Source organism: Hipposideros armiger, unplaced genomic scaffold (genome assembly GCF_001890085.2).
Source record: "Hipposideros armiger isolate ML-2016 unplaced genomic scaffold, ASM189008v1 scaffold_535, whole genome shotgun sequence".
NCBI classification, from domain to species: domain Eukaryota; kingdom Metazoa; phylum Chordata; class Mammalia; order Chiroptera; family Hipposideridae; genus Hipposideros; species Hipposideros armiger.
The window spans coordinates 482,225-499,791 of NW_017731885.1; the positions used below are offsets into that span (position 1 = coordinate 482,225).

A 17,567-nucleotide genomic window follows, 5' to 3' on the forward strand; every position below is an offset into this window, starting at 1 on the left:
ATGAACTCAATTGTCATGCCTCGTATGCTTGTGGCCTTACAGATTCAGTGTGGTAATCAAACATAGATTCTGTATTCATATAAGGGACAGGTAAATTCAATAGCAATGGCGTTGCTTTTGATATAGGATTATCGTGAATTGAGGTTGATGCTCAGGTATTTCTGTCTCTCCTCATCTGGCCTTTAACTAGAAAAGAGGGAGAAAGTAAAAAGAGATCCCGAGAACACAGCTGCTGTTTGACAATCTTCCTGGTGCACAGACAACTTCCTCAGCTGCTGAGAGAACTTAGAGAAGAGATATCGAATGGCTGTTAGACATTTTTAGAATCATGGAAAATTAGAGGAATTTCAAATACCGGCAAAGGGTCCAATTTTCTGAAGAAGTAAGATACTTTCTGACTCCTGAATTGTAAGTTCCATTTCATTTCTCAGTAACAGCCCAACATAGATTAAAACAAAAAATGGTTTGTGAGCAGAGGAAACACACATCCTAATAAAATTCCATCTCTCCAAGTTTCACAAAGAACAGGCCAGGCCAGATCAGGGTCATTTCTTTGGGGATGGATTGCCAGTTGGGTAGCTCAGGGAGTCGTGTATTTGCATCTCAGCCAAGAGTCCTGATACAGGTTGATTTTTAGTTTATTTTAGTGCCTGTTATGTGTTAAGCCCTATAATAAGCACTGGTGATAATTGAGCTAAAGGACTTCAGTTTCATGATTTCATGATTCAATGATGTTTTTCTCAAATAGATGCACATGAAAGAATGGTTGAAATAATTAGGTACATTAATAACTGGTTTAATAAATATACATTTTTATAATAATGTTTATACATTTTTTGGTATAGCAAAAATGGTGAGAAATGTTAGCAGACGGGCCTAGTCCAGAAAGAGGATATTTTTTTGTGTGACAAAGACAGACATTGAGATGAGTTGTAACAATAACAAAGTCCTACACTCTTTATTACTTATTTTAAAAATCTAGTTATTTGTATGTGTGCATGTTTGTGAATGTGTATGTTAAAGATTTGGAATTAATGCATAGATTTTTTTTTACCAGACACCATTGATGTGTAAATAACGTAAATAGAACCTTCCTAAAATTCCTCCTCCTACCCAAACAACAGTGTTGTCATCTACAACCACTACTGCACAACCACGACCACACTAATCCTGGGAGAGGGGTTGGGGGTGAGCAGGAGAATGTGTCTAGGATGGCCAGAAACTCATTACAGCCTCTGTGTGCCTCATTCTAATGAATCATTTTTTTCCCTACTACCTCATGAATGCATCAAGGTCAGGGACTGTGTATTGTAACCTTAATAGCTGATGAAATTTGATCTCCACAAGTTCTCAATAAGCACTTTTTGAAAATGTATTTCCCTCCCCCCCCCAAAAAAAATCCTTAATTTGATCTGATACTGCATTAATTATAGAATAGCATCTGCATGCATTTCCTATTGCTGCTGCATCAAATTGGTGGCTTAAAACAACACAAATTTACAATCCTAAACATCCAGATGTCAGAAATCCCCCAAATCTAGGTGTTGGTAGGGCTGTGTTCCTTCCTGAAGGCTCTCAGGGAAAACCTGTTTTCTTTCCTCTTCCAGCCTCTAGAAGCCACCTGCATTCCCTGGCTTGTGGCTTCCTTCTTCTGTCTTCAAACAAGCAACTTTGTGACCCTCTTTCTGGAAAGAGTCTCTTCTTTTAAGGATTCATGTGAATAGATGGGCCCTACCTGTGCAATCCAAGATGTTGCCATATAAGGTAAGGATAGGGTGTTGACATCTTTGGGGGGCCATTATTCATAGCATCCCAGTAAGAAAAGTGGTGGCACTAGGTTCTTAAACTATACCCAGAGTACTATGCCTCACTTCAACTTCAGTACTTGAATTGTAGCAAAGAACCAGAACAGCAAGGAGATTTGCAGCTTTGTTAGTCTAAGGGATGTTTAAAGGAACAGGGTTACTTCAGAATATGAGAAAATTCTGCGTATGTTCAATCTCAGAGGACAGAATAGGATTAATACTAGAAACTTTAGGGAAGCAGATTGTGGCAGAAATTAAGGTGGAGCTGTGTGGACATAATTGATTTCCTTAAATCCATTGGGCTGGAAATGGCTTGGCTCTGTGATGTGGGGAGTCTCATAAAGAAGATTTCAGCATTAGGTGAGGGATCCGCTGAGATGGAGCCTCAAATCCCATTCACCCCAACAGTCACTGATTCTGTGACTGTGCCCTCTCATGGGCACCTCTGATTGCAGATGACTGGAGTTGGCCAAGGCACTGTACCCTTACTGGGGAGGCATTTTTTTGTCCTCACCAAATACATATCTAAAGATGTGTGCCATGCCAAACAAAAGAAGTGGTGAAGGAAGCTCGTACGGTTCAGATGCCTCGTTAGAATGTGCAGTGACTCATGTTACCATTGAGAATACACAACCAGTAGCCATGGGCACAGTACAAGTTTTAAAATATTACACAAACACTTAAAAAAAATACTGTCTAGGATATTAAGACATGAAAACAAACTCTAGAGACAAGACATGAAGGAAGTAGATTCATTGCTATTAGGTGGCTTGTATGGGTATCAAGTATGACTCATCTTTTGAGGAAATTGGATACTTACAATAAAGAAAACAGAGGAAAGAGTAGACCAGAGTCTTTCATCTTAATCCAGAAAACAATATACTTTTGAGATGTTTTTTTCACCAGTCCCCATTTGGGATGATGATTTGGAATAACCTATACACGATCTGGGAGCTGCTGTAGAAAGTGCTGTTTTTATGTCAGTAGTGTGTGCTGCATAAAAGTACTGTTTAATACTTTTAAATAGTTTACATTACCATATTCTTGATCTTTTAAGTACACACCTGGATGTCTAGGTTATAAACCTGAACTGTACTCAGTGTTACGTTAGACCCTTTGACCCACAAATTATTTTCCACCCCAGAAACGTTTAAAAGGAATTAATTACAACTTCAATCATATTCAAGAGAAGTGTTTGTGATTCTCCGTAGCTGCGATTTTTATATCTTCAAAGATGGCCTTAAGTGTCTTCTTGGTTCTAATGGTCATTCTAGACTAAGAGAAGCTTGTTCAGACACTGAAGACTTTGGGCCAATACTGTCAATGGCTTTATACCATTCCATCTTCTTTCCACTTCTATGGATTTTCCAACAGCAATAATGATCATTATAGCCAGCTCCTGATACTCCTCTACAGTCAGGGGAAGGTCAGCTATTTTTTGATCCCCAGGGGAGAGAGACAGCTTCTCAATCAGTTTCCTAAAATAGCCGGCCATTCTCAGCTGCTAGGCTGGAGTCCCTCCAGGGGTGAGCAGAAGGAATACAACCTAACAGCTGGTTCTGAGTGAGAAGCCACCAAAGCATAAGCTACGAGAGGGTTCTCAAAAAGATTCTGCCTACTCAAAACTCCTCATTCTTTTTGTTGTTGAGAAGCTAGGTGTCTGCCATTTTTAAATTTCTTATTCCATTTAAAGGGAAACCAGTGAATTGAAAATGAGACTAAATGTTGCCATCTTCTTTGGAGCTCTCTTTGGTGCTTTGGGGGTTTTACTCTTTTTGGTGGCTTTTGGATCGGATTATTGGCTTCTTGCGACTGAAGTGGGGAAGTGTTCAGGTGAACAGAATGTGCGTTTCTTTTTCAAACTATTGATGTATTTGGTAATCTCTTGAAATCAAGGATTAGTAGTGGAGTGACTATTACTTCACAGAAGAGATATGTAGAAAGCTACTGATCATTTTGAATTGGGACAAAAATCATGGCTTTAAAAATTTTAGTGGATGGGATCATTTAATTATGTTCCTTATGTTGACAGCAAGTTACTTCCTTTGTGTTCTGTGCAGATAGAAAACGTCACTTTCCACCATGAAGGATTCTTTTGGAGGTGTTGGTTTAGTGGGATTGTGGAAGAGAATGATTCCAATATCTGGAAGTTCTGGTACAGTAAGTGCAATTTCACTTTATCTCTCCCTTGTTTAAAAGGAAAAACAAACAGTTTCTTATTTAGTACACGTCATTTACAGAATAGGATTGGATTTTTAGTTGTGGAATCCATTCAGGTGTCTTCAAAGAGTTCGTGAAGTGACTGCTTTTCAATTAGTAGAAATAGCTATAGCAATAATTACTTTATTCTAATATATCAGTAGAAGTCTGGATATTTATGGTAAAACTGAATTTTCCACTGTTTCCTTTCTCGTATTTTAAATACACTAACCCTAACACAACAGATATTATTTATAGTATTTTTTGAGTGTCTACTACTGCTACATTGCAAATCAATGTTTTCATTTTTTTTTAAATCCAGAAATAGAGATGTATTATTTCATATTCATGGCCTCAAAGTTTAATTTTTTTTTTATAATGAACATTAATTACCAGCTGTGGCAGATGAAAGCTTGTTCTATTTGGGCTTCAACCAAGTTTGTGGGCAGTATCAAGAAGTGCCTTGCTTTTGATGTTTGCATTCTCTCAGAAACTTTCTTTTTGAAGTAGAATAGCTTCTTAAAAATATTCAACTGTATTCACTATATTGTATTAATCTTTGAAAATCAATTCATTGAAAATAGCTAGCCTTTATCTTATTGCATCGAATGAAGAGAAGAACTATTTATTACCCTAAGCCTTATTGTGGGTTAAAATTATGAGTCTCCTTATGAAATCTTACTGTGATAAATCAAAGCATGATAGTTACACAACAGTCAAGATTGTGGACTATGTAATAAGAATATGAGATCATACGAGACTTAAGCAAGCTGATGGCAAGTTGGCATATCTAAAAGGAACAGAGTAACAATGAGATGGCATTTTGAGAAGAATGTTTGAAAGACTATCTTATAATCATTTCAGGGGGGAAAATAAGCATGCAATATGTCGATAAAAATAATTTAAACTTTGGTAAAGTGGATAAATCAGACTATGCAAGAGAACAATTTTGCCAAGGATTTAGAGAAAGGAAGAGTATTTCACTCCTTAAAATGCCCACAATGCAATTTTTAAGTTTTCAAACAACATAAAAGTTCTTTTCTTGTGGCTTCTTCATATGCTAAAAATATATTTGAATTATTAACTTGTATGATCTATCATTTCCGTTTTTTCCCTAGCAATAAATAGGATTTAGAAGAAATTTTATATTAATTGAAACTGATCAATGTTAAATCTAAGTTTATTAGATTTTTGAAACAATTCTTTTTTGGATACTTACTATGTGCTAGGCATTATGTTAGGAACTGGAGAACATGGTTCAGAAAATAAGTGAAACGTGATGCCTTCAATTTTAAGGTGATATTAAGGGCACTGAATTACCTCACGGGCTAGATGTTTTGGCTAAAACCACTCCTCAGGGTCTTTGTGCTTCTCAGTATGAGTTTTTTAAGAAAGTCTACCACCTCACTCAACAATTCTCTGAATTTATTCATCTAACCTGAGGTTTTATTTAGCTTGTGTATCCCCAGGCCCCTGTATTTCTCTTTTATTAGGAACGAGTCCTCACTCGGCTTCTCAGTAACAAATACCATTGTTTTGGTTTCCTTCCCAGCTAATCAGCCACCGTCCAAGAACTGCACACATGCTTACCTGTCGCCATATCCCTTCATGAGAGGCGAGCACAACTCTACCTCCTATGACTCTGCAGTTAGTAAGTACCATTCTCCTCACAATGCCTCTGAGAGGAATGTGGCTTTCTGACAGATGCCCCCCATAAAATTTTTGAGGGCAATTAAAAAATAATTTACATCTATAATTTCAACATTTTCTCTGATATCAACCTGTTATATACAAAAGAAGAGAATATCATTTTTAACCCGCCACTTAGAATTCTAATAGAATGTAACTTTTGTCTAACAGTAAAACCATTATAATTTACTTGCTCCTTACAAAGATAATTTTATAAGGGCATTTTCTGATATGGGAATAGTGATGCTCATTAGGAAAAATTGTTTCCTCAGGGTTTAACTGACGTATAACTAGTCTGACAATTGAAAATATTGTAGTACACACCCTGCTTTGAAAACATTTTTTGCAGCTGTTACAAATGAGATTATGCTACTGGATTCCTACAAAATGACTGAACTTTGTTGTATGTGATATTGCATAGAAGGAGGATAGTCAGATGTCATTACCTAGCTTCTCTTGTATTTTCATACTGTTTTATTCCTGTAGAAAGCACTTAAACTTAGTTTCTATGGAAAGTGCATAATATAGTATAGTACTTGTAGTACATAAGTCTAATTCTATAGAGAGTACGTAAGCTTAATATGTCAGCTTTATTCTCAGCTGGTTTCATGAAATTTTTAAGAAAGGATGGTTATTCTAATCTTAAAATTTAAGGGTTGGTATAGAATTTGCCAATGTCATAAAATATTTCCAAAGATAATACCTAATATATTTAATGCTCTGAATAAACTTATATTAGTCAGTGTTCTCCAGAGACTCAATAGGGGATATATAGCAGAGAGAGATTGAGGGAGCACTTTTAACGCATTGGTTTGTGCGATTGTAGGACAAGCCTGCAGGCTGGAGAGTCAGATAAGAGTTGATATTATAGTCTTGAGTCTGAAGCTGGAAACTCTGGTAGAATTTCTATGTTGCAATTTTGAGGGGAATTCCTCCTTCTTCAGAAAACCATGGTCCTTGTTCTTAAAGCCTTCAACTGCTTGGGTGAGGCCCACCCCCATCATGGAGGATAATCTGCTGTAATTGTAGGTTACTGATTATAAATGATAGTCACATATATCAAGTATCTTTACAAGAGCATCTAAACCAGTGTTTGGCCTAACAACTGGCCACCGTAGTCTAAGCAAGTTGACACATACAGTTAACCATCACAGAACTTCCATCATTCATCCATTTTTTTCATCTTTCTATAACATATGTATTTCCATACATTATAATTTTCTTTTATGTTTGTCAAAGGATGTAGCATCTGCTTATATCACATCATTCCTATGACATTTAACGGAGCGATGTGAGGTCTGGGCAGGAAAAGAGGCGAGCTGATATGCGGCTGTGCTTGTCCACCTGGGCTGCATGTTACAGCACAGTCAAAAGGACTGTGACTGCTGGTCTTGAAAATGTGTGCAGTGTGGCTGCTCTTTTCCATGAAAACCTGCATGAGGGATCTCATTCATGTTTGTCAAAACCTCTTGCATTGTGTGTGATGTGGACCCTCTCACTGCTAGGAGAAGAGATGGCACAGGATAGAGTACAGTAAACCATTTTATATTACAAAAAGCTACAAAAGAGATATCCTTTCCCCAACATTCTTACTTTTATAAAATAAGCTAATAAGTACAATAGTACAGGGTTGGCTTTCTAGAACTAGAATTAGCTATTTCCATAAATGTTAGTACTGTGGCTGATATGCATATGTTGAGGTCCTGTGATGAAGTAGGTATTGTAGGCACCACGTATTTTAAAATTCATCTACATATTTGAAAAGTCTGCACCTCAAGGAGATAGTAGAGAATTTGAAAAACAAGGTAACATAATCTATGCATAATTATGGAGATGGATAGTAAATGCATGTCAGAAAAATTATACTGTAATTACACTTAGAATTATCATGTAGCACTGCGTATAATTACTGTGTCATTTTTTTGGATCTAAAGACAAAACCGTATTCCATTTCTTTAAAAATTACCAAACTCCCCTTTGGCACACATATTGTAGCTCATTCACTTTAAGCAACTTTATCAACCACTTTAAGTAAAACTTACTGAGAGGGGAAGAATTATATCCTACAACAGAGATAGTATATACCTATTCCATTTATCTTCATGATATTGTACAGTGATATCTGACAGTATATTCAGGTGATTTTTTTTATCATTTGCTTTATCCAAGAGAAGGACATAGATTTCATCAAAAGGATTCTACCTGCCGGAAAGTGTGTGTTTCCTAGTCACTGAGGCCACAGTCTTCACTGGACCCCAGAGCGACTCCTTACCTTTACGTAGCTGCATAGTTCTCAGGCATTATACATTTGCCAATTTATCTTGGGTAAATTTAAAGTATTGTTTGTAAATACTATAAAGTATTGTACTGATGTATCCTGGCCTGGCAAATTGTTGGTAAAATGGTTTGTATTCTCCTCAGTTTTTATAGCCACAGTTGACTAGTATTGAAATCATTGAACATGATACAGTGATGTGTGATTTTTCTGGAAAGGCTGTTTTAGAATCATTGGATGTTACTGGTGAAATTATTCTGTTTCATACTGTGGGGACTGAGACTGGGACTCAGAGAAGCCGCGTGACTCTGTCTTTACACAGCTGATCATTGCCAGAACTAATGCAAAGGTTCAAGTCTCTGGGCTTTGTTTATTGATAATCTTATAAACTACAGTAAATGAAAAGTCTAATTTTAGTGCTTGCAATTAAAACTTTTTAAGTATAAGTCTTTTAGTTGAATCTCAATAAAAGAATACATTAAACTTCTGTTGGCTTTTTCTGCCTTTCTATCTGATCCTGACTTGTGTACATAGTCACGTCTAATTCAGTGTTTCCTTTATTTTTTTAATCTCAAATATATTATCTAAAATTCAGTTATGCTCAAATTCGGTTACTTGAATGGTTGCCCAAGCCTAGAAGGAGTGATGTAATTCTCAGAATTGTTTTTTGAGGTAGGATTGTGTACTTTGAAGTCCATTACACAATTCCATTACCTTTTGATATCTGTCAGATTTTTGATATCTGATAGATTTTCTGGCTTGTTTCATGCTTAAGCTCAGTCACAGTCCATTTATTTAATATCATTTGATAATAATGTGCTAGATATAGATTAATTTTCAAGATAATTCAACCCCTGAGTAAACTAATGATTTCTTTTTGATGCCCCCCTAGCCTTTGGCCACACCTCCATCAAAATGCTCATTATACTTAGCTGTAATTGTTTACCTCATTTTCTTCATTACTTATTGCAATTCCTTACAGGCACAGAACGTAACCTGCTCATATTTATATCCCCAGAATTTAGTATAGCACCTGGTACTTAGTACATGTTTAAATATTTGTATAGAATGACAATGCAAACATTACAGATAGTATTTTCAGCAGATAACTATTTTAATTTTATTTTTTCCAAGTGGAAAATTTTCAAAACTAAATTTTGTATGTGGCTTTCTTTTTAAGCAGAATGCATTGAACATAATTTCATCTTCTCTTGATGTGCTAGAACAAACACACACACATGCAGGCTAGGGCTCCTCAGAATCAGTGTTTGTCCCCTTGCCCCTGGGCCTTTGTATGTGCCATCCGTCCTCCCCAAATGTTATTTCTCTCCTTCCAACCCCTCCTCCCTTCATTTGTCTAACAAAGCAGGTCTATATTTTGAGCTAGTTCAAACTTCAGTTTTCCAAGGAAGCCTTCCTTGTTGGCTCCCTATTCCACTAATACTTGGACAACAACAGGTTCTCCTTTATAAAACCCACGCTTTAATTTGATAATTTATAACATAGATTTTAATTATTTACTTGTGCAATTATTTTGTTCATGTATTTTCTTTCCAATTCAACTCTAAACTCCTACAGTGGTCTTTTATAGCTGGCTCACGAAACATGAAAGGATTGTATCCACTGTAGGCTGAATGTGTTTTGTGGAATGACTATTTCTTGGAAGTCTTCATTACTATACTGTATGTGGTACTAATACTAATGCCCTAAGGATCTATTGATATACGTAGGAATTTTTTACAACTTTGCTAAATGGACCTAGATTACTCTTAAAATTTTTTATTCATGCTTTTTGTAGTTTTTAGGCCTTCATCATTGTTTTCACATGTCAGCTGTCCTTTGCTTTTATTATCAGTGATTATTCAGTACTCTATTCTGGTGTTTTTTTCCTTCACCCTTATAAAATAAATGTGGGGCCAAATGAATGATATAAGACTAGAGTCAGGAAGGCAGCTAGGCAACATATTATTTGTCAGCCACACATTAGGCTGTAAGTAACAGAAAATAGACAGTACCTACAAAATAAGGGAGGCTTTTCTCCCACAAGGAGAAGTTCAGCGGCAGCTGCCATAATGAGACTGTCGGGGACCCTTTCTGCCTTTTCTCCCACCACCCTCAGCAGGTGGACTGTCACCATCCTATTCTTCCAGCTTCTTCAGTCGATTTCCAACAATGCTTTCTTCATCAGAACCATGTCACGAGGTCTCGGTTAGGCTGGGACGTCGAGGAGCAGGAGTAGGGAGAAGGGCTGGAAGTGAGTGCTGAGTGGATCCACCCGACGGACCCTCCTCAGGGGACTAGCGTCAAATCCTGCCTGTGAGTCATCGGGCTTGGATGAGGGTGGGACAGCAAGGGTGAAAAGGGTGTAAGAAATATAAATGATATTTAATGTGTAAAACTTGATAGCCAAGCAAAAGAAAGATGGAGGAAGCTAGGATGATGAAGAAATCCCCTTTTGAGGAAGGTGCTGTTCTGTTTCAACAATTTATAATGAAAGGTAATATGATCACTTCCCTCTAAACCATAAATATTATTTTAGAGTATTTCTTTCCAGGCCTTTTTATATGCAATTATACATAATTCTAATCATTGTAAATGCAAATGTATATCTCACTTTTCTATTTTTTGTATTAGTTTCAGTTGTACAAAGCAACATAATAGACATTTACACCCCTCACAGTCATTTTTCTATTTTTAAGATACACATTTCTCCATGTTTTTACCTAATGGTTTCTTAAATTTTAAATATGTTAGGTGCTACCTCCACAATAAAAATAATTCTATGCATGTAACATTTTTTTATAATTTGATTAATTGTTTGGGTTACATTTCCAGACATGTGAATGGCCAATCAAAAGATAGGAATAGGTCATTTTTGTTGTTATTGTGCCATGGTACCAGCTTGCTCGCCACATGGTACCGAACTGAATGATTTCAACTAAGACAATTTGGTTAAGGGGGACAGAAACGTGATAACTAAGATCAAGGGGGTATGCTTTGAAGTGCAGGATGAGGATGTAGGTATATTCAGTTTGGGTTGATGGTGGGACATCGTTTGAAATAATTCAGCAAGTAGCTTGATGTGCAAAACTGACTTTTCCTGAAAAACATTTATTAGCACAACAGACAATGATGAGGAATTGCAGAGGTGGTTTTTGATATCAGATATAATCTTTAAGAAAGAAAGATCACAGGAAAGAAGGCAGTAAAATAACAGTAATACTTAATGGGAGAAAGAAAGAAACAAGAACAGTCCACAAAGAAGAACGGAGCATTGAGAGGCAGCTCACGGGCAGGCTGATGTGTTGTCAAAGGTGCTTGAGGAGGGGAGGGTCTTGGGAAGGAGGTGGTGGTCCTCAGTGACAAATGCAGAGTGAATGAGAGTGAGAAGGGAGTAGAAGGAATTGGATACAACTCTGATAATGCACAAGTTTTAGTGGCCCCCGATAGCTTCCTCCCCACCAAGGGCTTGCTCAGCTGAGGATGCCCATACAGGCAGCTCTTTCCAGGTACTTCCTTCTAGACCTGAACCCACACGCCCTGCTAGTTGGCCCAGCACCTCCAGCCCTTCTGCCGTGTCCCACTCCTGCTCACTGCCCCTTCCCTTAGATTGCACTGAGGGCCCTGCCCTCTTGCCTGGTACTCCATACCATTTTCCTGTGCATTCTATTGCCTGAAGATCTTCCTGAGAGCCCCTCCCCCACCTCAGCCCAGGCTTCCTCCTCCTCCTCCTCTCCTCAGAGGAGAGGCCAGAAAGCACCCATCTTCATAAAGGGCAAAGCAGTAGAATGCTGGCAATGTAAACGTCACCCTGGGGCGTGTAGGGAGTGGACAGTGAGGGAGTTGAGACCTTTGCAATTAGCCAGCACTTGGAATAGTGACCCAAAGAACACAGCCTTGAAGTACAGGGTCTTGCAAAATAATCGCATACATACACAGAGGACCTGGCTTTACTATACAAAGTGAAATAAGATAAAATGTAAATATGAATGCTGTTATATTTGACAGTGTTAAAAAGCACTGAAATGAGTCTATTGTTAATGTAAAGACCTAAATAATTGAGCAAATATACCAATGTGTCATAGGTATCTCCTTTTGTTCAGATGGCCTCACGCTTTCAGATCAGTTACACTGGTGTAGCTGGGTTTTATTTACCAGTTATTTTCATGTTCAGGTATAGTGAACCTGGACATTGTCTTAAATTTATCAAATAGTTTTAAGTACTTTATTCCGCCCAGCTTTAGTTGTGTAGAAACAAACGTACATTGTAAAAATTAATGGAAAATACAATTCAGTCTTTTTTTTTGGACATAAATGTCAAGTACCTAGATATTTAGAAATACCTTATCATCCATTTACTTAATTTCCTACTATTCGCTCAGACATTGGGGGTTACATGGCCACAGACACAGCATCGCATGACAGGGTGGCTGCAGTTCCTGACTTGTGACTGGCTTTTCATTTGTGACCCCAGCGTAGGCTCACAGGGCGGCTCGCTCAGCTTTCAAATGTTGCTGCTCGTGAGGATACCTTTGGCTTTTCAGATCCAGGACCCAACCTCAAAGCTGTAATTAAAAATCACTTTTCAGACAGTGTTACATTGTGTTTTCCACAGTGTGTTCATGGACCTCTAAGGATTGCCTGGCAGTTTATGTAACATCCCTCCAGTGATGGAGGCTACTGCTGCCTGTAAACGAGACCGTGGTTATTTATAGCAGTGTGGCCTGCCTTCCCATCACGGAGGACAGGCTCCAGCTTCCACAGAGGCCTCTGATGATGCCTGTGAAAATGGCGGCCATGCTCAGAAGCGGAAAAGGCCTCTCATGATGCTCATGGTGCTGTAGCCCAGGGTTTTCAGCCGCGGCACTGTTGGCACTCTGGGCCAGACAATTCTTTGTTGGGGGGTTGCCCTGTGCACTGGAGGATGTTTAGCAGCACCCCTGGCCTCTACCCACTAGATGCCAGTAGCACCCCTTAGTCGTTACGATTAGAAATGTCTGCAAACATTGCCAGATGCCCTGGCAGGGCACAAAATCACCTCTGATGAGAACCTCTGTGACACTCTAGACATTTACTCCTAGTGCTTCTGACTCGGGGCCCAAGCTCTTCTTTGGAATAATATTGCCTGTGCGCTGTGCCCAGCTCCAATTCTGGTCCCCAAAGCCCGTAAGTGATGGTTAGTTTCTTTCTGCCTTCTTTGTGCGCAATATTCAAACCAAAAAGGAGCAAAGGAGCTGGTCTAGGCCTCTCTTATCTTTAAATATCACTTTTGATTCAAGCTTTGGATCTTTTCTTAAAAAAAATATTAATTAGAGTCAATGACAAAAATTCTGAATTCCTTACTATATGTTGGGCACTGTTCGGGGTGTTTCAGGGTCAGCCTTAAATCCTTGCCCTCAGGGCGTTTTCATTGTAGTGGGGAGGCAGAAAGTAAACAAAAGAAGTCAGCCAAGTACTTGGAGAGAAATAAAAGGGGGTGGAGTATGTGAGTTGGGGGGGATCTCAATACTAAATAGGGTGACCAGGGGGCCCTCATAGAGAAGGTGATGTGTTTTCAGTTGGGCAGCCTTGGGTTGAATAGGGGCTCTGCCATCCAGCTAAGCTGTCATGGTTTCTTGATCCCTCTTTTGGGGACTAGAGGTATGCTGTACAGAGTGGACAGCATGAGAACTGGCTCCTGGTAAGCGTTCCACGGGGGTTACAAGCTGAGCTTTCTGTCCACGTGTTTGTTTTCACTACCTGGAGCCACTACTTCCTGCCTCTGGCTTCCTGAATCGCCATGGAATTCATTATACTCATTTGTAAACACTACACTCATTTGTAAAAGGGAGATCCACAAACTATCAACCTCACACAGTTGGTAAAGTGAAAAGAGATAATAATACAAAGGCTTAGCAGAGTGGTTGCCATGTAGTTGGTATTCAATAAATGTCAGCTATTTTTATGGCAGTACACCAATTTAGAGCACTGAAAATAAGTCATCATCAGGGCACATGAATTCATCACAGCCTCTCCCTAGTGAAATGCTCCCTGCTCTCTGCAGAGTGTGTGCACACACATGCATGCAGTCACACCAAGCATTTTGCAGTTTCTAGCAAATAGCAAGCGTTTCATAATAATGTTCATTGTTATTATCATGATCATCGTCACCTAGTACAAGATAGTTCACACCACCATCTGTACTGGCCAAGATTTCCCACTATTTATTTTGTAATAGTGATTTAAATTTATTCAACAAATATTGAGTACCAACTATGCACCAGACACTGTTCTATGTTCTGGGGAATAGCAGTGAACAAAACAGATGGACATCTTTGCCCTCGTGGGACTGACATTCTAGTGAGGGGAGACAGACAAAGCGACATAAAATAAATCAATTATATAGTATGTTGGAAGATGACAAGTGCTCTGGAAACACATGAAACATTTTAAAGTTCTCATCAGCCTCACCTCTGCCACCTTAGGCCTTTTTCCAGAGACCAACGGGCCTGGATGGCAGAGGTGTGGGCGATGAGGACTCTATAATGTGTTCAGAGGAAATCATGCCTCTGAGAAAGTGACATTTGAGTGGAGACCTGTAGAAAGTGAGGGAGTGAGACATGTGATATCCGGAAGAAGTGTGCGTCAGACAGAGGGAACATTGGGTGCGAAAGCCCAGAGGCCCGGACATACCCGATGTGTGCAAAGAACAGAAAAGAAGTCTGCACAGCAGAAGAGAGTGATGGTCAGAGAGGAGAGGGTGCCAGGAGAGATGGGGTCCGTGTAAGGAGCATGGCTCATACTCTGAGTGAGATGAGAGGAGGCTAGTGGAGGGTTTTGACCTGGTTTATATTGTCAAAGAATCTCTCCAGTTGCTGCATTGTTAACAAACTACAGAAAGGCAAGGGTGGGATCTGGGAGCCCAGATAGGAGTTGTGCTATATTCCAGATGACAGAGACAAGGGTATAGGAGGTGAAACTTTGTGATTCTGGCATGGCTTCTTTAAAATTATTTGACAGCCAGTCAAGAAGTCTATCAAATGGACAACGCCTGTAACACAGCAAAACAAACAAAAAAATCTTATTCTCAGGTTGCTATGTATGTTAATACATAATACATAATATCAGTTTTGGATTCCATTTTCTCCTTTTTAATTTTTAAATACTATTTTATTATAGAAAATTTCAAAGCTTACAGAAATGGAGAAAAGTGTAATAAACCCATATATTGCCATCACCCAGCTTCAATAATTATCAACATATTTTCTAATTGAATTTTATTACTGTCGGTGTTGAGAGTTCTTTAGATAGTTTAGCTATGAGTCATTTACTGGATATGTGGTTTCCAAATATTTTATCCCAGCCCGTAGCTTGTCTTTTCATCACCTTAAGGTCTTTCATATAGTAAAAGTTGTAAATTTTGATGAAGCTCCATTTATGGAGTTTTTCTCTTATGGATCGTACTTTTAGTGTCATATCTGAGAACTGTTTCCCAAGCCTCAAGTTCTGAAGATTCTCTCTTTTCTTCCAAAAGAAAAGATATAGTTTTATGTTTTACATATTAAATCTAAGATCTATTTTACATTACTTTTTGTATAAGGTGTAAGATTTATCATTTTTCAAGTGACTGTCCCATTGCTCTAGCACTATTTGTTGAGGAGACGGTCTTTCCTCCATTGAATTGCTTTTTCACTTATGTCAAAATGTAATTGGTCAGTCTTGTGTGGGACTATTTCTGGATTATATAGTATATGCTGTTCCTTTGACTTATGTGTCTATCTGTCTGCCAGTATCACACCATCTTGATTACTTAACTGTGTGTCTTGAAGTTCGATTGAGTGATTCCTCCCACTAGGTTCTTATTTTCAAAATTATTTTAGCTTCTCTAGATTCTTTGCTTTTCAATATAAATTTCAGAATGGTCTTGGCTATATCTGTAAAAATATTTCTTGGGTGATAGAATTACCTGTATATCAATTTGGGAGAAGCAATATCTATATTGTGGTAAGTTTTTCAATCTGTGAATATAGTGTATCTTTCCATTTATTTAGATCTTCATTCATCAGCATTGTATAGTTTTCAGCATACAAGGCCTGAATGTGCTTCATTAGATTTACATTTAAGTATTTCAGTTTTTCTTTTGCAATTGTAACTGGTATTGTATTTTAATTGTCATTTCCATTTGTTTATTGATAGTAGAAATATAATTTATTTTTAATATGTTTATCTTGTATTCTGAGACCTTGCTGAATTCACTTAGTAGTTCTATGAGGTTTTTCGTTGTTGTTTTTTTTTTTTTGCAGATATCTTGAGATTTTTTACATAGACAGTCAAGTCATTGACAGATAGGGGCAGTTTTATTTCTTCCTTGCTATTTATATACCTTTGGTTTCCTTTCCTTGCCTTATTGTGCTGGCTATCACTGCCAGTGCCACACTGAATAGCTGCAGTGCGAGCAGACATCCTTGCTTTGTTCCTAGTCTTAAGGAGAAACCATGCAGTCTTTTTTTTTCATTAAGTATGATGTTTGCTGTAGGTCTTTTGCAGATGTTCTTATTAAGTTGAGAGTGTTTCCCTCTATTCCTAGTTTCCTGAGAGTTTTTGTCATGGATGGATGTTGAATTCCATTCAGTGTTTTTTCTGCATCACTTGATAAGATCACAAGATTATTCTTCCTAGTATATTGATATTGTATATTCAGCTTACTGATTTTTAAATATTGACTGAATCTTTTATTACTGCAATACATCCCACATGGTCATGATGTATGATTCTTTTTATGTATTGCTGAATTTGATTTGTTAAGATTTTGTTAAGGATTTTTGTATATGTATTCATGAGGGACATCAGTCTGTAGTTTTCCTTTTTTTGTACTGTCTTTGTATGGGTTTAGTATCAAGGTAATACTGGTTTCACAGAGTGAATTGGGAGATGTCCTCTCTTCTATTTTCAGGAAGAGACTGTGAAGAACTGGTGTTAATTCTTTTTTAAATGTAAAGTTTCGATGGAATTCACCAATAAAACTACCTGGGCCAGGAGATTTAACTTTCAAGGAATTTAAAATTATAAATTCAATTTCCTCAATAGTTATAGGGCTATTTAAATTATGTATGTGATATTATATGAGTTGTGATAGTTTGTGTTTTTCTAGGAAGTAATCTATTTCATCTAAGTTGTTAAATTTACTAGGATTAACGGCAATGTATCTTACTGTAATACATTTTTTTAAACTAAACACCCACCGTATTGTTTGACCATACCTCATATATCTAAAGAATTGTTCATAATATTTCCTTATCCTTTTTATGTATGCAGTATCTGTAATGATATTCCCTGTTTTATTCCTGATATTGATAATTCGTGTCTTATGCTTTCTATGTCAATATTGTTAGTGGCTTGTTCATTTTATTGAACTTTTCAAAGATCCCATTTTTTATTGTTTTTTTCTGTTTTCTGTTTTGAATTTCATTGATTTCTGCTTTTATCTTTAATATTTGCTTTTGCTTGTTTTAGGTTTATCTTTCTCTTCTTTTTACAGTTTCTTGTGATAAAAGTTCAGGTTATTGATCTTTTTTTTCTGTTACAAGTGTTTACTGGCATAGATTTCATTCAGCACTGCT

At 37.7% G+C, this 17,567-nt stretch overlaps 1 protein-coding gene across 3 annotated transcripts in view; it reads left to right on the forward strand.

Annotated features, from left to right (window-relative positions):
• The window catches only part of TMEM182 (transmembrane protein 182), a 77,194-nt gene that overhangs the window by 22,324 nt on the left and 37,303 nt on the right, over positions 1-17,567 (forward strand). For 2 of the 3 annotated variants that reach the window (XM_019668719.1, XM_019668721.1), the window contains exons 1-3: positions 3,322-3,649; positions 3,866-3,965; positions 5,557-5,655. In XM_019668719.1, coding sequence (XP_019524264.1) covers positions 3,518-3,649; positions 3,866-3,965; positions 5,557-5,655 — 331 coding nt within the window. In that variant the 5' untranslated portion in view covers positions 3,322-3,517. Of the gene's footprint in view, positions 1-1,607; positions 1,765-3,321; positions 3,650-3,865; positions 3,966-5,556; positions 5,656-17,567 lie in introns of those variants that run through there. The other variant, XM_019668720.1, reaches the window with a different exon arrangement.